Genomic DNA, 24,044 nt, shown 5'->3' with positions numbered 1-24,044 from the left:
ATGATTCAAAGCTAAGAAACATCCATATTTATGTAATACTGTGACTTTATGCAGGCCGCTTTAGTGGATTCAGCTCCCTCTCCAATTTTTTTTTTTTTGACATAATAAAAAAAATGAATCACTGTGTTGTTGTACGAATATCCACTCCGCCCACGATATGGCAAGACGCTAAAGAGCTGAGGAGAAAGCTGGTTTTCTTGACATGAAATATCTTTGCAGCACCAAATTATAGTTCATTTAAGGAACACACACGGAGCGGATGGCTGGGCGATGGCCTGTACTCGAGCCTCCAGCTGATGACCATATAACAGCTTTTTTTTCTAAACAGAATCACTTTTACCTCATCATTTGAAACTGTGGCCACATTTAGTTTGACCATCTGACATTTTCACATTATATGGAAAGAAAATACAGAAAAGCTAAATCGGCTCATTTGAAGTCTAGCTGGTGAGATAGCCTCAGCTAAAGCTAATTTAGAAACTTGCTCCTGTTCCCTGGCTTTAAAATCTTCGTAATAGAAGTGAACTCACCACGAGATACCACTAAAAACCCTGACACGCTCCTTTCAGGAGAACAGGATGCTGGACTCCATGATGGCACTCGCTCACTTGACTGGGAATTGATCACCTGGTGCAGGAACCAGAAATGATTTCCAGGCCCACTGCACAAGCTCACTGGTGTTTCCTCCGCTGGCTCCGCCCACATTCATGATAGAAATCATAAGAAATCAACCTTGCTGGCAGTCAAAGGTGTCCTGACAACACGAAAGATGTCTTCTTTTCAATGGTGGTCTATGGGAACGTGCTGTTGTTGCTGCAATACTGTGAGTGACCGCTGTGACAAATTGCGAGGTTTGAAATGAGGGTGTTACAGACAATATGTATAATAGATGATATACCTGTACATATGTTAAAGTCTGGTTCAAAACAAAACAAAAAATCGGAAAAAAAAAAAAACCCTCTTCTCTACAATTCAGTGTTTCTCTGCTCTCTGCTTTAAAGGGCGTACAGCCAAAGAAAAAGTATTTACATGTGTCAAACACTGAATATTATTATTATTATTATTTTTAATTGTTTGAGAAAAACCTGATAAAACTTCTTTATGAAGTCTGCGGTAAATTCAGACACATCACCTCTAATCTCACGTCTCTACATTGGCTGAAGGACTGAATTTAAACCCTGATGTTTGCCTCCACGATATTAAAGGGTTTTGCTGCTTCTTATATCAGAACTGCTTTCTCCAACTCACACAGTCCCAGAGCGCAGACCTCTGACCGAAGACTTCCGTATGTCCACAGGTCCAGGACTCATGTTTATGTGGACCCGGACATTCTCTATAACTTCTGTAAAAATCTTCCTCCTTTCATATGATTGTTATTGTCTGTTTACATTTTATACAAGCCAACTTTAAATGCATTTAAAAGCCTTTTAGGAGGCAAGGCAAGTTTATTTGTATAGCACATTTCAACAACAAGGCAATTCAAAGTGCTTCACATAAAACCATTAAAAGCATCAAAACATCAGGCAAAGGAAAAGCAAATTTTAAAACAATTAAAAACATTGATCGAAACATTAAAAACAGTCATTAAAACATTAAACAAGCTAAAAATAGAATAAAAGTTGCAGAGCAGTTTAAGAAATAAAATACAGTAACAAAATGCAGAAATGCAGGAAATTGATCAACATCCTTGAATCTGGTTCAATTAAAGGCAGCAAACAGAAAAGTCTTCAATCTTGATTTGAAGCCGCTGAGAGTCTCAGCAGACCTGCAGCTTTCTGGGAGTTTGTTCCAGATATGTGGAGCAGAAAAACTGAACGCTGCTTCTCCATGTTTAGTTCTGACTCTGGGGACAGAAAGGAGACTCGTCCCAGACGACCTGAGGGGTCGGGATGGTTCATGAGGTTGCAGCAGATCACAAATGTATTTTGGCCCTAAACCATTCAGTGCTTTATGAACCAGCCCTAACCCTACAGACACAAAACATTCTCGGTCCTTCAAGTAGGATTCAAACCAGTTTAGTTCTGTGCCAGAGAGTCCAACCCAGATTTTTAGTCTGTCTAGTAGTATGTCGTGGTCGACCGTATCGAATGCAGCACTGAGATCCAGTAATACTAAGACTGAAATTCTGCCACCGTCTGTGTTTAAGTGGATGTCGTTGAAAACCTTAACAAGAGCAGTTTCAGTACTGTGGTGCTGTCGAGAGCCTGACTGGAAGACATCAAAACACTTATTTACGGCCAAGAAGTTGTTCAGCTGTTGAAAACCCGCCTTTTCAATTATTTTACTTAAAAATGGAAGGTTTGATATTGGCCTGTAATTTTTCATTGTTGCGGAGTCTAAATTAGCCTTTTTTAGGAGTGGTTTGATAACTGCAGTTTTTAGGGCCTCAGGAAAGACACCTGAGAGAAGGGATGAGTTTACAATTCGTAGAAGATCAGTGGTCATGCAGTTTGAAATATTTTTGAAAAAGGCTGTTGGTATAATATCCAAGCTGCAGGAGGAGGACTTCAGATGTTGTATATTGTCTTCCAGACTTCCATGGTTGATTGAATGAAATTGCGTCATGATATTTGAATGGATATTATTTGGAGACGGGGACAACACATATCCTGCGGCTGGTGTGGAGGCACTTACTGCTTGTCTAATTTTCTGTATTTTGTCAGTAAAAAAGGAGGCAAATTGATTGCATGTCCAAGTGGATTGGAGCTCAGCAGCTACTGACACTGGAGGGTTCGTTAGCCTGTCGACGGTAGCAAATAAGGCACGTGTATTGTTATTGTTTTTGGTTATGATGTTAGAGAAGAAGGCCTGCCTTGCATTTCTCAGTTCCAAATTATAATTGCGAAGTCTTTCTTTATAGATGTCACAGTGAACCTGGAGATTTGTTTTTCGCCACCTGCGCTCAGCTTTTCGACACTCTCTTTTCTCTATTCTGACCAGCGTGGCATTTCTCCAAGGAGACCTTTGCTTACCAGCAACAACCTTCACTTTAGTGGATGCAATAGCATCAATAACATTTTTTACTTTAGAATTGAAGCTATCTACAAGCACATTGACCGAGATGCCAGAGAGGGCTGGTGTGGAGGAGAACCTCTGGAGAACCTAGGATCCACAACCTCAACGGTTTCACAAATGTCTGCAGACATTCATGTTGAAATGTTCTTCTTTCCATCACTACCTTCACTTTTAGTTCGGAAGAGAGAAGTCACAGCGTCGCACCGTGTGTGTTCGTGTCCCGTTTCCTACAACTTTCGACACTGAAAAGTTGTGAAACCTCCTCAGACGCCTTCACAATCAATAAATCAATAAATACCAACAAGAAAACGTCATTGTTTTTAAAGTGAAGATTTTTATTTGTGTTGGAACACATCTGCGCTACAATCATTATCGAATAATTCAGAAATCAATACTTTATGTACAAAGACTGATATGAAAGTACAATATTTAAAAAGAGATAACGTGAAATGACATTTCAGAACACAAGAAAGTTTAAAACACAAGCTTCAAATTTCCCTCCACCACACAACACTGCAACTTCACTGAGATTCAAAAGGCTAAACAGATTCAGATCGTTTCCTCCAATCAGGTTTGTTATTGTTTCACAAATGCAACAAGGAGATTGTTTCTGAACTGTGTCGGTATGGACGTTTGCACTCTGCAGCGTTGAAGAAAAGCTCATCGGCCCGAGATGGAAGTGAAGAAGGCGTCCCGGCAGCTTTAAATCTTCCAGCCCAGCCGCTCTACTCGTTCTCAAACTTGCTGTACGGGTGGTCGGAGTCTCCGATCAGACCTGCACACGGGCACAGAGTGGAGACATGAGGAAACACGGCAGCGTACGGTGGGCCAGGTTCTCATACAGTTTCTTACATTTTCAACGGGAAGCGATTCTCAAATGTAAAAACCAAATCGGTCCGAGGGCGCACACGACTCAGAGCATGAACTGGAACATCCACCGTGGATGTCAACATCGTGATAATCAGCGCACGGTGGAATTCATCCACGTCAGTATCTTCCCGGTTCATCTGATCTTCTTCAGCGCTTTCATTCCATTCAGTTTCCACGATGAAAGATTAAAACACATTAAAAGGAGACTCAAATAAAGAGCTGCAACTATCATTCGATGAATTGATTAGTCTATTAACAGTTCAAGCATAAATAAAGTTCATATACCATCGTCTCGTTTCAGCTTCTTAAATGTGAAGATTTTATGTTGTATAGGATTGTAAAAGATTTTCTGCATTGTTTTAACATTTTATCAGAAAGATGATGAATATATTTGACCATATTTTAAATGGCAGATTAATAATTGATGAGATGAACTGTTACCGGCCCCACTCGCATACTTTAGTGTTGCACTATTGATTTGAGGAAATTAATTCCTGAAGCAGAAACACACAAACTGAGGCAGCAGCCCTTGATATCTGTCTTTTATTAGATTCTCTCCTATACTTTCAATAGCTATATATTTAAAAGATTAGTTCACTTTAAAAAAAAAAAAAAAAAAAAGTTCATACAAATACAATGAATTTTTCATTCCCTCTGTTCACACTGACCATTAAAATGTTTGAATTGTTTTTGATGTGAATACAAACCTTCAGTAGTTTTAGTTTTTGTGACTTGATTTGATTTTTAAAAAAAAAAATTTTAGGAGTGGTAACTGTTACCACGGTGACCACCTTCCACTGTAACGCTGGCAGGTAGCCAGTAGATGCGATGAACTCCTTTTAAAGATAAACTGTGGAACGTATTTACGCCCAGAAGAAGGACCGCGCATTCTGCAGCGCATCACTTCCACCGGAAGCACATCAGGAAGGAATCGTTCAACTCTGTTTATAGACAGAAAGCTCAGAAGCACACACAAACACACAAACACACAAACACACACGACTGCAGGCAGTCAGTAAAAGGAGGTTTTTTTTTTTTTGGGGGGGGGGGGGGGGCTGGCACACAATCTACATTTGTCCAACATCAACAGCACACGGTGAGTGATTCCCTTTTCATCAGAGCTCTGACAGATGTCGTTGGTACACGTCCATCAACACAGTCCGCTTCACTGATCAGAAGCAGAATCTCTCCACTGACTGGAAGTGTGCAGTGAAATGTCAAGAAACAGCGTTGTGCGATTTTGAATGTTTCTTCATCATGACAGTAAAACGTTTTTGTTTCTAAACGGATCGCTCGGATCTATTTTTAGAATTGCACATCACCTCGTGCGGTTGCGATAACATTTTACTCACCAAGTTACTTTTCTAAGATCTGGAGGCGCGATGACGTCACAGAAGTCGATGTGGCAACAAACAGTTCTCAGGTTGTTGTTTTTTTTTACATCTAATGATTTTTGTGACTCCGTGTAGTTCAAATAAAGACATGAAATTTGTTCCAGAAACAATTTAGTCCGTGATCACCATTATGATGGCTGTTCCTTTTAGCTCACGTTGTCTAACGAGATGGTTGCACATGCCCTCAAGTCGGTGAAGAGTGCGCGTCATTTTATCCGTCGCGTCTCCAAGAGCATTAAACGGCTCCACAAAACCAGCTGGTTGCAAAAGTAATAACATTACAGCCGAGTCAGCTGTTTCTCAGTTCGTGGATCAGGCAACATACTTCGAGGAAATGTTTATGTTTTGTTATTTAAAGAAAGTTCAATTCATTTAAGATTCCTAAATTCAATCTTTTTAGCGTCGTCTGATTTTTTTTTTTGTTGAAAGATCTCATTTCAGGTCACGTGTTGGAAACGATGTTATATGAAACAAACCAAAACAGAAGACCTCGAATCTAGCTGGAGCGTATACGAAACACGAGAGGGCTTTTATTTTGAAACGGATATCGGAAATTGCGGCATTTGACTGATGAGTAGATGAACTGAATCACTCGGTCTGTCACTCAGCTGGATCATTTATGATGAAGACCTTCGTAGAATCCTTCATCTGACGTGCCGTCAGATTTCTGTTCGACTTCATCCGGACTTTTCCAACGTCATTCAAACGCAGACAACAATAACCTTAGAAGGTCAAAGCAGCTGTCGTTTTTAGAGCCAGTTGTCTCCACTGACTGCACAGCCTCAAGGCATGATGGGAAATACCATCTCACCTAACAGCTGATTGGTTCAGATGTGGCTCGACAACATGATATTAAAGTGTTTTTTTTTTCTTTCATTTTTGTTCAGTTGAAGAGAATTTGATTTTATTGGTCTGATTTTGAAGGTATATTATGTTAACAGAATGAAAGTGTGTTTGATGGAGACATCCGCACACAATATATGACATTATATATTTCACAACAAAATAACTGCTGCTGAGTGGGACGTGAGGATTCTTAAAACATCTGTACAGATGTGAAGCCCTGACAGATCGGTAATGAAAGTTGTATTTCGTCCATCTGTATTTGACCATTTCTGAATGTGTTCATTGTATTCATGTAGTTTGAGATGATGGATGTTCTGTGGTAAATGAGAATTCATTGAAATGGAGGTTGAACCACGTAAATGTGTGAAAACTGATACAATCCTCACAACATTAAATCAGAATCCCACCCGACAGGAAGTGAGTGTTTCTGTGACTTCCTGTACAAACTGTCTGACTTTAGACTGACCCCCCCCCCCCCCCCATGTGACACATAGTTCATCTGAAAAGAACCTTTCGACAGACACTCGTGTCTTTAGACCTAGGTCGTCGTGGCGATCCATCCAACACACCTGCTGCGGTCGACAGGTATTTGTAAGAGAACAGCTGTCGTAAACATCAACCACAGGTTACAGCTGTGACGGCGCCATGAAAGTTGTTCCAATGAAGTTGCTCTAAATCCGAATGATTCTTTAAAAACTGAGCTGCGGACGGACCGCTGAGGGAGAACACGCGTGTTGATGTTCCTGTTGCTGCAGTGGACGGCAGGTTGACACAGAAGACGCTCGTTGCTTCTGCTCACGGACGCGAGGGGAGGAACGACCGGACACCAGCATCACATCAACCACGCTTAGTTTGATTCAAGTAGACGGGAGTCGCGCAGCCTATACGTGACCTTGCTCGGGGACGACGAATAATGCATCGCCGGCTCGGGGTACGGAGCTGAAAGTCAACGGCAATAGAAAATCTGAAACCGATTCAACGTTCACGCGAGTGAGAGCTGACGGGAGGAGAGCGGAGAGGAAGAGGTCGTCTCCGTCCGGCGCCGTTTCTACGCGCCGAGCGTCTCCGGTGCAACGGACTCATCACAGTGGGGAGGAGTCTAGAAAAGGTTCATACGCACCGTACTTCCTGCGGATCTCATCGTGTCGCGCCTTTCTCTCCCCCTTCCTGTAAAAAACACAAAAAAGAAACAAAAAAGAAGTTGATATTTCACAGGTCAGAGAGATCTTTTAAGTTCACACGTTAGTTTGGTTCACTTGTGAAGGACCAGGAGAAAAAAAACAACAACAAAAAACGAGTGTTGGACTTCCGCCCGGTCCGCGAGCATCACCTTCAAACGTGTACTATGATGACGAAACAAGTTACCGACGAAATCAAATATGTCATCTGAATGTGTTCATATTGTGGAGCGATTCGCTCTCCAAAAACGGTTACGGGTGCTCAGAACCACAAAAAAAGGACCAAGATAGACCCGATTTCACCAAACGGGTCACATTTAATATAACAAGTAAAAACAACTTTATATTACATATTATATGAAATTCAATTCTAATTACATATTCCCATTGAGAAGGCGGAGTGATATCTCTAGTGATGATCAGGGTGTGATGTCATGATGATTTGACCATGCTCCAAATGTCCAGTTGACCAATCAGAGCTCTGGGTCAAAACTAATACGGCCCTAAAATAATATCGCGACACATCCGGGTATTTTAGCGATAACGATATTCTTGACGACATGATAAAATACAGAAAAATATTTCATTATTCATTTTGACAACATAAGATTTAAACAAAATAAGTGTAATAGATTATATGTCAGCGTAAACGTAACGTTATGGCTTCAAATAGTCATTAAAACCACCAAAAATGACCTGTTAGTTCTTTAGCTTGTAAACAGCAGTAACTCAAAGTGAGATTGAGATCCTGTGAACAGCGCTGAGGAGGATCTGGAGGTGCAGCGATGCAGGAGAGCTGCTGCTCCGTCAGGACGACGACCATCAGCAGCAGAGCTTCCAACTACTTCCTCACCGCTGTCGACACATTCAGAGATGTCGGGGTCGGATTTGATCGAGTTTATGATCGAGGGTTTTGCTCATTAATAACGTAGTTTTGGGCTTTTGTTGCACTCTTGTAACGTAACGAGTGGAGAAGTTCACCGGAGCGTCTGCTGCTCCGTGTGTGAAAGGGGGCGGAGCTTCCCGGTGTGAAACAGAGAGGACAGAGGAGGGACAGAGGAGGACAAACTGTGGACGAAACTCGCACTCTGCTGAAAACCTGCAGAATCCAGCGGCTCTCAGCCACGCTTGTTGTCCGATAAGCTGCAAATGTATGACACACATTTCCACTTCGTAAAAATATGAAGTCATTACGTCAACAGGTCAGAAAATTGCCTTTATCACAATATTAGTTTTTATATCGTCTGAGGAATTATATCAGTATTATCCTGAACGATGTGATGTGATGTGATGTGATATGATGTGATATGATGTGATGTGATATGATATATGATGTGATGTGATATGATATAATATGGCAAACCCCTCGTCGGAACTACTTGTTGTATCATTTGTATTCACACTGACTTCATAAAATGACTCCAGAGGTGTAAACATGACGTCTTGCCAACAATCACGTCGTTCTCTGTGACAGTATAAATATTTGTACGACACCATTCGGTACGCAATTTTCCTTTCAGCACAGATTTGCGTTCGTTCTCCCCGTCAGCCAAACAATGACTGTCAGACGTGGAGTTATGTCTCCATACCTGGGCTCCCAGAACAAACATCCACCCGCAACATGCTGGCACTTCAGCAGCTGTTGTCGATCAACTCCACGCCATCAGCGGAAGTCTTGAAAACCGGGCAGACTCTGTGCCGGTTCTATCAAACGTGAACGAACACTTCACACGGAGCCGGAGATTAAAACCGTCGCACCGCAAACGCCGAGCAGCCGCTGACGCCGACGCCGAAGTCTGTTTGCTCTCTGTGCCGTGATGAAAATGGAGCAAGCCGCGACTCCGCAGCTGAACTCTCACATCAGCCTGAAAAAACCCGAGCAAACGGGCAAACGGGCCGACCTGGTGGGAACGGAATCACAAAGATCGAACATGACGGCATCCCGATTGGACACGTTCAGACTCGATGCTGGTTTCAGACCAGCGGACAGAAAGCGGCGTGAACGCCGAGGTCTCGCTGCTTTTTGTTTGTCCGACCTTTCTGACCCATTTGAAGGTCATCACAAATACAGGCCAGAGAAGTGGACGAGCTGTTTGCCACCCAGCGCTGTTACAGATCAAAAATAATAATAATATTAATAATCTGTCAGCAATAAAAAAGACCGTTTAAATGGACTGTATCTACAGCTATGCTAGTACTAGATATTTACTTCCTGGCATTTTGAACTGATACTTTTAATGATAAAAGTTGTACACAAGAAAATGTATGACAGAAATGATCGTTAGAACTGCTGATATGATTATTAAATGTATTAATGGTTGATTTGATCGTGCGCTGCTACACTGACCACGAAAAAACACAACATTACAAAACCTGCCTCATCATATACGGTCACATATCACACTATCAATACCATAGTGATATATTTTGATGCATAAAAACATCCATATGGAGCACGACAACATGGACAACGCGGGTTTTTTTTTTTTTTTTTAATGGATAACGGCGTTTTAAAGTAAATCCCGTCTCACAGACTTGGAGCGAACATTTGATCTGACGGTGAAACACAAACGGAGCAACGGGAGGAGGAACGAAGCGTCTCTGCTCCGGACTCACTTCACTTCACTTCACTTCATCTCAGCACAGAGAGCTGGTGCACATCCAGCTGCTTTATATCCAGGTAGTGATCTGTGAGCAATCAGGCTGCCTGACCTCTGCCTGACCTCTGCCTGACCTCTGCCTGACACCCCCCCTGCCCTCCCCCCCTGCCGCTAATTGACTGTCGTACTCACACACCCTCTACATTAAAATGCTGCGTTCAACTAGTTGGAAGTGTAGAAAGAAAAAAGGGGGAAGTGGAAAGAACATAAAACAAAAGGTGGCATCTGATCTGAACATGAAAATAGATTTGAAGATAACAGAGATCTTCGCTCCCGTAAGAGAGAGGAGCTTCAGCTCCTCGGCTTTCAGGTTCGGGCAGTACTTTAAGAATGTTATCTGGCTTTCGTACTCTTTGATAATCAGGAGGTTTGTATGTCTGTTCCAAGCAGGAAACGTCTTTGCCATTGAACATGTTTCCTACTGAGACAGCAGCGGTCGCTACCAGTTTGAAACTAAATAAAAAGACAAGAAGAAAAGAGAAACACGTCAGTCACACACTTCAGTGGAGGACATGAACAAACCTCGCCAGCTTTTATCTTAAATCTACGTTAAGTCTAAATTTAACTTGTAGTTTTTATTTGCACTGCAGAACTTTAGAAACATGCTTGAAAAGAAAAACAGCCACTTTACGTGAGTGGAAATGATATTTCCATGAAATGTAACCCGACTCCATTCATCATGAGTTCCCCTGATATGGTTACCAGCTGACATGTCACGTTCAAAACAACCTTTTTGGCTTCTAAAGGGCGGCGAGAGAGAAAAAGGTTTGGAAACCACTGAAGGAATAGATTCATCTTTATTTGATCAACAACTAAACTGTCAAATTTGTGTTGGTTTACGGTCTCAACGTTGTCATTATGAGTTGGATAAAATTGTAAAAGGTCTTTTGTTACTTGCCCATGCAGACTTCTCTATTAGGTCTGACGGCATGAAAACAAAAGCATCACGGGGCACTCATGAAAAAAATGTCATTAACTGGGTCTCAGGAAATATTTTAGGCATGAAAGACAATTTTAAAAAGGCTTTTCTGTCTTTCCGAATATAAAAAATAAAAATAAAACTCAGAAATAGTTGAACTTTCTCAACGGCAGCTCTAAAAGCAGTAATATCAGTCACTCCGGGAGCTGACTGGGTTGTTAACTCCCCCCGCCTGCCTACAGGGTTGCTGATAGGTGTGTAGTGTGAGCCGGCTCTCGGGGCCTCGGCAGTGTCTGAAGGAACTAGTTCTCTCCCACGATGGGTCCAATCTATTCCGAATGTCCTGCTCACAACACGAGCTGCATCTATGTAGGTCACTGCGCTCACTCGGACTCCAGAGACCAGATCATTGCTCACTGCGGGAAACCCCGACTCCATTCTGCGGCACGTGAGAGAAAAGCTCACAGCGGTTGGACAGTTCAACGTCCGGGCGCTCGCTCGCTCGCTCTCTCTCTCTCACACACGCACACGGAGAGCCCGGCTCTGTTGTCCTCAGCACCAGGAGTGATGATGATGATGATGAAGCACAGCCACTGACTGGCTTTCTGCACGACTGCCTCGCTTCCCAACACGTCTCCCGGCTCTCTGCAGAGGACGACTGCACGGGAAGTGGAAGTGCAGGAACCGAGTAGAAAGATGAGGCTGATACATTTATGGATTGCAGGAAGCGGGGAGCTTCCACGTCCACCGGCCGCCACAACACACACTCGTGTACGAGTCGGTGACTAAACACACGGTTCCTCCGACAGCGTGCGGTAGGACGGAGGACGGTAAGGACGGTAGGACGTCGCTCACTCTATTTATGACCATATTACCAGAGAGCAGCTGCTCAGCCTCGACAAGCCAGTTGGAGTTTTGGGATGCGAGCAGGGGAACTCTGAGCTCCTCCTCTGGGACGTGGACTGGTCGCGGCTGCACACACACACACACACACACACACACACACACACACACACACACCAGTTGCCGGATTCCCAAACCAACAACAGGCCCTTTTGTTGGGGATGATGAACTATTCAGTTGCAGAAAACTTCACGTCGGTCCCTCCGAGAGGCAACAACAGCCAACGTGTTGACAGAATACAACACAAAAGTCTCTTGGCTTATTCTCAGTCTGATTGTCTTTCAATCTTGAACCTGAGATATGATGTGATGCAGCGATCGATTGTGTTTGTAATGTACATATTTGCTCATTTTAGGTTAACATTTTCTTTAATTTGACTAATTGTAGTATTTATTGATATTAATGTCACCTGGGAGGTTACGCTTTGGTCTCGTTTTAATGTCTGTCAGTTACATAGCAGCTGCTGAGAGATGAAACGAAGATCCCACGCTGGAGTTGAACCGGGCTCGTTATGGACAATATCCACTCTCGATTCATAAATGGCTCGACTGACTGCTAAATTCATAAATCGGTCCCTCCGGGATTTTTTTGTGATTGTTGCCATCAAATATGTTTTTTAATTTATTTATTTTACAGTGTTTCTTCTCAACATGCGATGCAGTTTGGGGAGTTTGATGTGATTATTTTGCCATAAAAGTCAAAGAAAACCAGTTGTTTTTTTTTTAACTATTACCTAATAAAAAAATAAAAAAAGAGTCGTATGTTACCAACAGCCATGACAGTAAGCAACATCGTACATCGCAGAAATAGCTGGAAATATTTCAGTTCTCTCTCTTTTTTTTTTTAAAACAATCTGAACTTCGAGGTCATTCTGGAGCAAAGCACACTGTCCAGTGTCCAGAGCTTCGTCTCCGTCACGGATCGTTGATCCTCCAAAAACGCCGCGGAAATCACCCAAAAATGGCAAACAATGAAACACTGGACCGTTCTGACGTGACCTTCTGTGCCCTGCTCTGAATGATGCGTCTGCCTCTGTATTAAATATGTATGTCCAACATCTCTGACACAGTGTCGATAAACAGAAGACGAGGTCAGTGTTGGCCAGTAACACAACAGTCACGAGTCACAGCTGATACGACCTCCTGCCGACAACTTCTGTCATTTTAACCTGAACCAAGCTGGAAAATGTGTTCAGTCATCTCATATTGTAAATGTAAACTGAGATGGGCCTATAATAGCAAGAAAAGGTCATATAAAAGTGGATCCCTACCAACACCTACAGCTGGACTAAAGGACACTCAAGGTCATGTTTGAAAAAAGTTCTGTGATTATTACTTTTATGACACCCAGTTTATTCCCGTTTAAATCTGGTAGTTTGTACTTGACCCAGAGGGATCAACATGGTGTGAAACAACCAGAGATCGATTTCATATCAAACGCAGAGAAACATCTGCCAAGTAAAGCTATTATTTCAATAGACACAGTTCGGGTCTATTACTGACATGTCCGACCCGTCTTCACCGGAGGGAAGTTCTTACCGTTCTTCAGCGCGCTGTTTGATCTCCTCTCTCCTCCTGGCAAACCTCTCCTCATCTCTGTCAGGCCTGCAGATGTAAACAGACACGAACGCAGCATCAGAATCACTTCAGAGAACAGAAACACACTCACGCTGATGTGACAAAATTACATTCATCTGCAAACTAACACGTTCGATGGAGGGTTCCTCTGTTGTAAAGAACAACAGCTTAGAAGGCTGCAGTGAGTCAAACTGTATCATCTGGATTTCTGTATGACTTCAGAAGTGTGTCTGCCAGCCTGCAGAAAGGTTTTGGACTCATGTTCCACAAAGGGACGACCTCCAAATATTTGAAATTGAGCATTTAAAAAGGGGAAAGAATTACCTGCAGGTAAGTTCAAAAATAACAACAAAATGTAACTGCAGAGTCATTTTAAATGGATACTTGTGAAAGTGAGAGATTGAGTGTGTGTGTGTGTGTGTGTGTGTGTGTGTGTGTGTGTGTGTGTGTGTGTGTGTGTGTGTGTGTGTGTGTGTGTGTGTGTGTGTGTGTGTGTGTGTGTGTGTGAGAGAGAGAGAGTGAGTGAGTTGTTGCTCTCATTCATTGTGCTGGAGTGAAATGGAAATGTCATGTCAGTCAATCAACTGCAGGCTTCCCTGTCGCTGGCTGACAGTCCGCTGTGGGTGTAGGAGTCTCGTTCATGTCTATCATCTGACTGAAAAAATGGGGACAAAGGGCGCACAGACACACAGACACACACACACACACACAGACACACACACACACACACACACACACACACACACACACACACACACACACACACACACACACACACACACACACACACACACACACACACAGACTACAGAAGTCCTGGCTAAACGGGTCAGTGGGTTCAGGTCGTGAACTGTCATAAGGAAAACTTATTTTAACATCAAATCAAACCTCACAATAAATCTCAATTTAGCTTCATTTTATACTGATTCAAAGTTAAAATCACTTCTCAACCCCAAACCGTCGGGCTGTAGATCTGGGGCGTTATTTTAGTTACATTTAATGTCAGCAGTTTATGAAAAATGAAAGCAATCCATGTGAATAGCACTGAATGCCGTTATTGAGGTCTTACGAATGTTGGCGTTGCAGCTGACTGCAGCTTGACTTTGGTTCAAGTCTCCCGAGCAGCAGCTGCAGGTTTACACATTTGACGGACGTTCTGGTAGCCGATGCACCTTTTCAGAAACGTTACGCTGGAGTTGCACTTAATTGCCAGCTAATCGCAATTTTCTTACCCCGACCGGCGCTTCTTGCAGCAGCAGCAGCAGCAGCAGACAGCAATGCTGAGGAGGATGATTCCACCCACCACGGCCAGGGTGATGATCAGGGCTTCAAAGTTCACTGAGTCACACACACACAAAGGTAAACAACATTTGCATTAGTTTCAATACGAGGACATTTTCATCAGCTGAACTAATAAATGGAAGTTGAAACCTTGCGCCTCTCTTTCGTTGGAAGGACAATACACATTCAACACGTTTGGTTATGGCGCCACCTGCTGAGTTCTCTGTAGCACTGCGAGTCATAAACACCTGTGAAACTTAACGGGACACTTCTGTTTTCAGTGAAAACAGAACTAACACATCAAACAGGATCTAATCAGGTGGAGATTTTGACTTTCAAACTCAGCCTGAAACAGACCCGACAGGAATATAGCTGATAGTTTATCACTTCTGGTTCGTCACGCTTTACTCTCGCCGGTTAGTAATGCAACCGGGGACCTGGCAGTAAAGATTAGGTTACCATAGTGACACAAACAATACATAGTAGTTTCCTGAATCTTGAAGGCATTGTGTTTTCATTAACAGTAACACACTTTGAAAAGCTGTATTTTGAATGAGTTGAAATGTTCCGATTTTCTAGGAACATGATCAGAGTCAGTTTGGGAACCGACATCCGTTTCCTCCAAAAACAAACACTCAGTGGCGGTCACCAAATTGCAGTGCGTTTATCCTAATCTACACATCGGGTGTGTTTGACTCTTTAGAAAACACAGAATTTCAGATTTATTAAATTACTTTTATTTTGTAAAGCTACTAAAACCACATTCATTTCTAAAAGCAGATCTTTAGGTCTTTGTTTGTTTGTATTTCATGTACAACAGCAGTTTATGAATCTTTATGATTTTTTTTTTTATATATCCAATATGTTGTGTACAGAAACTTGAGTCTCCACTGCCGTGTGAAACGTAGAATACATATGAACTTTGAGCCTTTGATAAGAAGACCCAACTGGCATGAACAGTCCGATATTAACCGGCCAGCTTTAAGTACGGCAGCTCACACCTTCCATTGTCACGAACCCGAATGCTTCTCCAGCGAGCACTTGCGATTGGATCTATAATTCTCCGCTCCGTATACAAATGTAGACGTACATCACATTAATAAGCACATTGACGTGTGCTGATACTCAGGGGAGGAGTTGAAGCAACAGGCATTTAACAAAGCTAACCGGGGAGGGTGCGAGGGGGGGGGGGGTCTGATGTGTGTCGGAAATTACACGAGATAAACAAAAAGAAAAAAAGATAAAGCGAGAGGAGGCTTTGGTGAGATCCGTGTTTTAAATCACTAAATAGCAGTTTTATAGCTGTAGGTTTGCAGGTGAATGTCTCCTGCTGTCTGTACAGTTCAGCTGCTATCAGCAGAATCACAAGACATTTCTTCAGCTGACCAAAAATAGAAATAAAAAAAGAGCAGGCAGCGTTCTGCGGGTGTAAGGACTGTTTGAGAGGACGGGAAAAACATCCAAAACTAACAAACATGCTGTAACGTGACAGAGCGACCGCAAAAGGAAAAGGAAGTCTGAAGAAAAATAACAAGAACAAAACGCTGTAGAGGAGATTATCAGCGAGGATGTCAACACTGTGGGGAAAACAAAAAGGTGAAGAAAAAAAAAAAGGCTTAATAATAAAACCGGAGGGACGGAGGATGAGATCCTCTCACAAACACCGATCAGCAGGTTCAGATCTTTCTGTGATGAGCAGCTGACTTTTCATTAAGTGTCTCGCGAGTGCTCGTGAACTTTATGAAGCTACCTGTGAATTCTGCGGGACACATTCAGGACCTGTGACATCACACCTGAATAACAGGACTGGTGGGATATTCAAGCAGATACACTGGAACGACCCAGGGGCAGGAAAATGCTGAGTCGGAAGAAGTTTTGTTTTCTTTTTTTGGTATTTCGTGGCTCCTCCTTGTTGTTGGCTTTAAATCATCATTCAGTTTGTTCAATAACTCAGAAATGTCAACGTTGGACAAACGATACGTCTGAATAATTTAAGCCTCTGGCATCAGAAATGTTTACAGGTGGAAAACACGTTCTCTACGTATTCTTTAGTTTCTCTGCGTCTCCTTCTCACCGCAATAAGAGCAGCAGTTTCTCCAGATTAACGCACCTGATTAATACGTTCCTTTCAGTCGTACTAAAACACAACAATCACTTCTCCTGTTTCTACTTTCAGGTTTAGTAAATATCGTTGCGGGTGCTAAATGTATGCAGTTGCATTATTTGCATTATTTTATAGAGTAGAAACGCCCAATATTACATATACATTCAGGGAAACACGCAAAATGGACAAAGTGTGTTAAATCTCACATTTGAAAGACTCTTCACTGAACGTCGGTAGTACATCAGCTTGGTCATTTTTTTGCAGGTGATGTGGAGTTTGCGTGTGAATTTAAACACGCAGACCTTCAGTCCGATTGTTGTCATCTGTTGGATGTTTAGTTTAGCTAGCCGTCCGAAGCTCATGGTAATGCTGAGCTGGCATGTCAAGCGGCAGCGGGACGGTTAACGCCGGCTGAGTCGACAGCAGAGAGCAGCGCCGGAGCTGCTGACGCTCAGGACCGACGGCTCATCACACATCACAACACGTTTGCACATTCCCGCGGAGCGTCCTCGTCTTCTTCCTCCAGAGCAACAAACTGAGGAACCGCGGCGCGACTGATGAGCGTGTGCTGAACGAGAAACGGTCAGACTTTGATATTTGTGAAACGTGACCAACACTTCTAGTCTGATTGTTGGGAGTTTATAGAGCAGAGAGGGGCGGCGGCTCGCTTCTATGAGTCCATGCCGGCTTTCGAACAGCTTCTCCACCACGACAGAGGAAACGAGCCGAGTGCACTCACGAGCTTCAGACGCGACCTGCCCTTTGTGCCAGAGAGCAGCACGAACTAGAGGAACAGAAAGTGTTCTCTGACTTGGCTCACAGCTGGCTATTTTTGTGAAACGTTCCCCTCAGCTAAAACACCACGGGTTAGTCAAGGAGAACCCCCCGATGCACATGTCTATTTTCCTCTTTCCATCTGACTTGCCACTTATGATATAAACATCTCTCCCTGCGCATACATGTTTTCTTTTTAACGCAGATATGAATGACTGTTTTTTTTGTGTGTGTGTGTGTGTGTGTGTGTGTGTGTGTGTGTGTGTGTGTGTGTGTGTGTGTGTGCTGTCATCCATTTTTGACAAGATGGATCAACTCACTCCAACACACTCCCCAGCGGGCCTCGGACAGCGGGCACAGGGAGGGCGGCGGCAGCAGCCACCTCACCGGGTACTCTGTGCAGTTGTTGGTGGTGAAGCACCACAGACACTGTGAGGACACAAACACATGGATCAACCTCAACTCTCAGTCACCTGCATGATGTTCAAATCTAGAGCTTCAGCCATCGACTGATCAAATACCTAAAACACAAAACGTGATTTGGTTCAGGCTTCAAATGGATCAGGATGTCTTAAACTAACCACCACGGACATTTCTGTGATAGTTCAATGTTAACGTTCATATTTGCCCAATAAAATCAAAGGTCTGCAGGCTTTTTTTTTTTTTTGTAGTCAAGATTGCGCCCTCTGATGGTGTCAGACTTCTCTCCCGACACCATCAGTCCAAAGTCCACACAACACCATGCAGATGTTTGTTCCCGAGCTCGTCTGTAAATGCAGACCGAAGAAAACACGACGGAGTTCATGTAGTTGAGTGAAGCAGATCATGTGGGAGGTTGAGTGTAAAGGTAAACCAGGAGCTGCGTGTTTCCGTGCTGAGGTTCACCTTGGCCTGGGGCACGCAGCTGTCGCAGCTCTTGTAGACAGAACAGGCTGAAACGAGAAATCAAACAAAAAGCGAAATAACTCGTCGGAAGTTTGGAGATGAAGCTGAGATCAAGTCGGTGCAGCAGATCTGTTGTGACGTACTTTCACAACACCGACTTTCACGCACTTCACCTACTTTTCAACAGTAAATTACAGCCACTCAAAACGAAGAGAAACGTAGTTATGTTTTTTTATGTTTCCACTTTTAACTGAACCAGCGCTTTCCGTGTTGTAACTTACGGGTTGGTGGCGGTGCAGTTGTTTGGCAGTCTCCCAGGCTAACGAAGCTAACACACAGCAAGACGGCGGCAAAACACAACGACGTGGTCCAAGTTTGTCTCTCGGTCGTGAAAGAAGACATCGTGAAAAGCAAAAGAAGAACAATGGGAGTCTTAAATGCGTCTACAATACAGAATATGAGCTATTCAACAGTGGACGGCTCCTGATAACCTCCGTTGTTCCCGTAGCGCCTTGAAAATACGACTCCCACTTCCTGGATGTCTGGGGTTAGCGCGTTCGGTCAACCCTTGACAGCCCGGGCGGGCGGAGTTAATGCGTTATACGGACATATTAAGGATAACGAGAGCGCTCGTCCTACTTTCAAATATCATAGCCTGTATAATACGTGTACTTTATACAATTAATTCTAACAAATATGCTGAGGTAGATTAGTCCCATTTTATTGGGAAGTGGACATATGATGTTGTTATATGACAGTTTACATCAGTAGACAAACTTATGCCATTCAATATATTTAATCAAGTCAAACTTCCCATCTCATGAAATATTTTAAAGGCAGACCTAAAACCTGTTCTTAATATTGTAGGTTGGATTTAGCATCAGTCCGAAAGAAGTTAAAGGATACAATTGCCATCTTCTCCTACTGTATTGTATTATAATGACTTTGTCAGTATATAGTCTGACATTTTTACAGTGCAGCAGTTTTAAGATCATTATTTTGTTTGATGTCTTTGTCAGAAAGCTTGTAGAATTGAAATAATAGATAATGCAAGTGTTTCCCATCCCTTATACTGTACGTGTGAGCAGGTTGCTCACTGGGGAATTATTATTTAGTTCCAATCTCTGAGGACGAGCTCTTTCTTAGAGAAAACTGATGTGAAACGTTCAGACACTATTCATTGTGTGTGTCCTGGGTTTGCTGTTTTTCACTGCCACAGGCTGCCTAAAAAGAGGAGCTGTCGTCACAGTGTTTGCCGCTTTTTATCTGCTGTGGCGTCATGCTGCAGCCAGTTCACTCCCTTGAATTTGAATGAGAGGCACAGAGTGACCAGAAGGTGGCAGTGTGATGCCATACGAGCTGTGGCTCTGGTGATTATTGTCTGACACGTTTTGTATTAGTTCCTGATATTTCATCTTCTCTGCAGGCTTTCACATGATGTATGTACATGCACTGAGGCAAGAGGTGTTCTATTTCATAACAACTTTACGCTGTGCCATCACAGATTTTATTGCTTTGGCGGTGATGAAGTCATGGACCTGATTAAAAGTCCCTTTAAGCATTACATCCTGGAAAGGAAGGAGAAGGAAAGAAGGAGACAGAGGTGGGATGTTGTTTCTCTATATCATCACAAAAGTATGACGTGCCAGACACTTCTTACTCAACTGCATGCAGACAATGAAACAAATCAGTGTGTATCTCAAAATCTTTTCTATCTTTCTGCATCCACATGGAGTTTGTTTATGTACAAAATTGAGACAGCAGTCAGTAAAATGGAGTACTTAAAAGAAATTGCATTTGTTAATGTTGTCTACTGACTATAAACTGACATGCCAGTAATAACTGGAAATCTCAGTGGTTCTATAAAAAGGTAACTGAGGGTCAGCCGTCATGCTCAGACAGTTTTAGAGTTGGATTTTATTGGTACTATTAGGCTGAAGTTGCTCTATTCAACTCATCATGGACTCATTAGTGAATGGCTCACTTTCAGTTGGCTCCCCTTTAACACCACATACACTTACAGCTCCAACTTTATAGCCCTAAATTGTTTACAGAATCAATATCACAGAAAAGTTAGGAAGCACGTATCTTGCCACACTGAGAATGAAAGGGACATTTTAATCACTGATTGGTTGGACCATACTTTGGTCCAGACTGAATATCCTCACATCATGTTGTTATGTTTTTATTTTGGTAAAATATCCCAACATCTTTTGGATGGATTGTCAATGTTACCGTGGGCAGAATCATCTTCTGAGGGACATCAGGGCAAAAATGCGTCATTAGGCCCCTCTTGATGGTCGGCCTCTCTAGAGCTGCTTTATCAGCTTGTAAATCTAATTAGACAATTGAAATTAAAATGAATTGGCAACAATTTGAAGAATTCAGTTTACATTTCAATGTTTCATTTGGACTTTTTTCTATTTTCTCACAAACCAAACAATCAACTCATCTATCGATACTGATGACAATTGTTGGTTTCAGTTTTCGTCTGATTCAATACTACATTGTCCTACGTTTTCTGTGATTATTACACAGTAAAAAAAAAATTGAAGAAATATAATCAAATGCAATTTTAAAGCAAATAAACTCAAAGAAAACTATCTTGGTCTAGATTTTGACAAACCCCTTGTATGGGACTTGGGGCGCAAGATGTAGGACGGCCCAACATTCGATATTGAACTTCGATGGTGACAATTTTAGATTTACAAGATTTTCAAATTACAGAGGACCCACTAATGGGGCGGACTGGAGGCCTGGGACTACTGGGCAGCAGTCAGCTTTGGTCAGTTAGCCTTGGTTAAGTATAGTTGAGGTTGTTTCTCCCTGGACACCATCAGCAAGTTTTCACCAGTGAAATAGCTCCTTCTATAGGTACTCTGTGACAACCCGGGTCCAAGAAGGAGGTCACGTGACGGTACAAGGAAAGCTAGCACTGTCACCTCACAGCAGGAAGGTTCTGGTTCTGGCTCAGCTGGTCTGCTGAGGTCTTTCTGTTTGCAGCAAGTGTAAACATGTAGCTGGTCATTAACTGTGTCAAATACACAGTCACACACGAGCACTGTAACTCTCCAACAACTGTGACTGACTGGTATTAAGAGCCCAAAGTCATGCTGGAACATTTTCCACCACCAGAAACCTGGACTATTGACATGAGGCCTGTTTGCTTTCCATTCTAGCACTGATCCTGTGTGTCTGATCATTTTCCATCTTTGCTGCATGGTAAAATGTTCCTGCTGAGACAGCTGCTTATTAATGTTGTTGTTCCTTATTGTCTAAATAAAACATGTAATCAAGGTGGGGTAATATTTCATCAGGCTCAGCTGAACCTGTTTCATATGAATATTATTATTAGAAGCTGTGATTGTTTTAGAGTCCAGATAAAGGGCAAGTTGGAAAAGTTCAGTCCTCCCAGTGATCCCAGATTGTCCCACCTTGTTGTTGAAGTTCCTGTCGTCTCTGCGGTCTCTGTCCACCTCTCTCCAGGTGGTGCGCCCGACCTTCATCTCCCTGCTGGCGATGTACGCTAACTTCATGGCTCACCCCGACATATTCCTGTCCATCACGTCTGGCTGCACAGCAGAGGAGCGCATCATCTGCTTCGTTGAGTACTATCTGACTATAATGACTACAATCTTCACGAGAGCCGCAAGGGTGCTGTGGCCAAGAAGCCCTACAACTCCATCCTGGGGGAGAACTTCCACTGTTCCTGCTACGTTCCCCGGGACTGTGTCCGACCCGACCCACCCACGTCCCAACTCGGCTCCTTTAGCATCTTCTACTGTTCCCGGGTCGTCACACAAGGGCCGTTACCGTGTTCGCTTCGTGGCAGAGCAGGTGTCCCACCACCCTGCTGTGTCAGGCTTCTACTGCGAGTGCCAGGAGAAGAGGACGTGTGTCAACACGCACGTCTGGACCACGAGCAAGTTCATGGGCATGTCTGTGGGAGCGTCCATGGTAGGTAAGAGGGGTCTGAGCCCGAGGAGGGGAAACAGTGGTGGAAACAAAGTGTTAACATGTTGGTCAGAAGTTGGTTATTCTTTGGTGTTTTATTGTCAGGCTCTGCACTGATGCATTGTTGTATGAAAGGTGCTATATAAATAAATCAGAGTTGAGCTGAGTACTAAAGCTTCTGCTGCATTGGAGAGAAACCGGGTTAGTTGTTGTAATTCTGGGGCTCACCACAACAGATGCACATTTTCTACCAAAACAATAGCTGAGTTGACTTACCAACACTGCAACAACGCTTTTTATTGACTTCTTACTGTATATTTGCAGAAATATTGATGTTTTTCTTTACTGCAATAGACTGCTTTGAATCAACAAAATAAGATAACCTTCTTAAAATGATCAATGTTAAATTCTGCCTAAAGACATAGTAGCTGTAAGTAGATCTTTGACTTAAAATACAGTCCAAATTGATGAAAGGAGTATCATTTAAATAAGAAACTATCTGATCAAGAATAAGGAAACAAGAATTTAATCAATGCCAGACTGAGAACATATTTCCCTCAAAACATAAATAGTCCTGATATTCAACACTCAGACCTTTTTTTTTTATTAAAGGTTTTGCCTCATATTGTGTTTGAAGAAAAATGCCTGCGGTGCACACTGCAGGTTAAACCGGGTGTTATCGCTTCACTCCAAACACCGCAACTGGACGGAAAGAGTTGGGAAGTTAGGTGGGAAATTTTCCAACAAACATATTTAACAGATTTTATATCAAGTCAGTGAAACATGCCTTTGGGTGTATATGATATAAACGGTTTGGCTTTCAGAATGTTATGTCACAAGATGTTCTCCACAGGTTTCCCTCAGTGCAGAGGAGAGACTGCAGCTGACAGGGCCATTTGGTTAGCTCAATGTCACAGCTGAATCTAATAATGCACTCATTTGTTTTTGTTTTTTTTCCTTTTGCTTCTTCCTAGTGAAGGTTAAAGGGTGCTGGGAAGTTCAGAAAAATCCTTCCATCCATTATCTGTACCTGCTTTAGAGAGTCACAGTGGCCAGGTTCGTCCAACCTCAGAATAAAATGTAATTAATTCACCTTCACCATCGTTAATTAGACACAGACCTGTTTTATTCCAATGGATAAAAGAACCTCTGATGATTCCTCAAATACCTTCGTCCTCCATCGTGTGTCGAACCCAAACAATCCCCCAGAGTCTCCCCACAGTCTCTCTGGTGACTGTGAGCATTAAAATTCATATACAAGTATTTTTTATCCTTCAGTGACAGTTGTAACTTGGGAATGTTTCCATGTGTTTAATTGCTCCACTCTTATGCAGTCTTTTAATTTATCACCTTTCTATTCACATCCATAATTATTTCCAAAACAAGGACTGGCACTCCATCTCCACTAAAAAAAACCTTGTTTCTCTCCTCCAGTTCCTTGACTGTGGGATGTACGGTATGCATGCTCCCTCTCTTTTATTTACTGCCTCAGTGGATCGGAGCTGTTTTGGCGGCACATGATGGACCAACAGTTTATTACGCAGGTGGTCATAATGGTCATCATCAGTTTATGCTGTACCTTCTGAAGTCCCTGCTGTGTAATCTGCTGGTCTTTTGAAATATCTGTCAGTGTTTTAAGAGGCATTTTATGACCTAATCTATTCAATGGTGTTACTCGTTTTGA

General features: G+C 42.8%; 1 protein-coding gene across 1 annotated transcript; it reads right to left on the bottom strand.

The window, feature by feature from the left end:
• Positions 1-3,329: 3,329 nt before the first annotated feature.
• On the bottom strand, positions 3,330-18,943 carry LOC138622959 (pituitary tumor-transforming gene 1 protein-interacting protein). The gene is made up of 7 exons (XM_069702154.1): positions 18,688-18,943; positions 18,407-18,453; positions 17,842-17,950; positions 14,595-14,700; positions 13,324-13,389; positions 7,246-7,292; positions 3,330-3,790 (listed from the first exon to the last, which is right to left on the bottom strand). Exons 1-7 carry the CDS (start codon positions 18,806-18,808, stop codon positions 3,741-3,743), a joined length of 546 nt encoding a protein of 181 aa, XP_069558255.1. The 5' UTR covers positions 18,809-18,943; the 3' UTR covers positions 3,330-3,740.
• Positions 18,944-24,044: the final 5,101 nt, after the last annotated feature.

This window comes from Brachyistius frenatus, unplaced genomic scaffold, assembly GCF_029030835.1.
Source record: "Brachyistius frenatus isolate BFR_SWC_R1_liver_20210118 unplaced genomic scaffold, ASM2903083v1 Contig_40, whole genome shotgun sequence".
In the NCBI taxonomy this organism is placed as follows: Eukaryota; Metazoa; Chordata; class Actinopteri; family Embiotocidae; genus Brachyistius; species Brachyistius frenatus.
The sequence above is the reverse complement of the archived record's forward strand: the minus strand, read 5'-3'. Positions and strand labels throughout refer to the sequence as shown.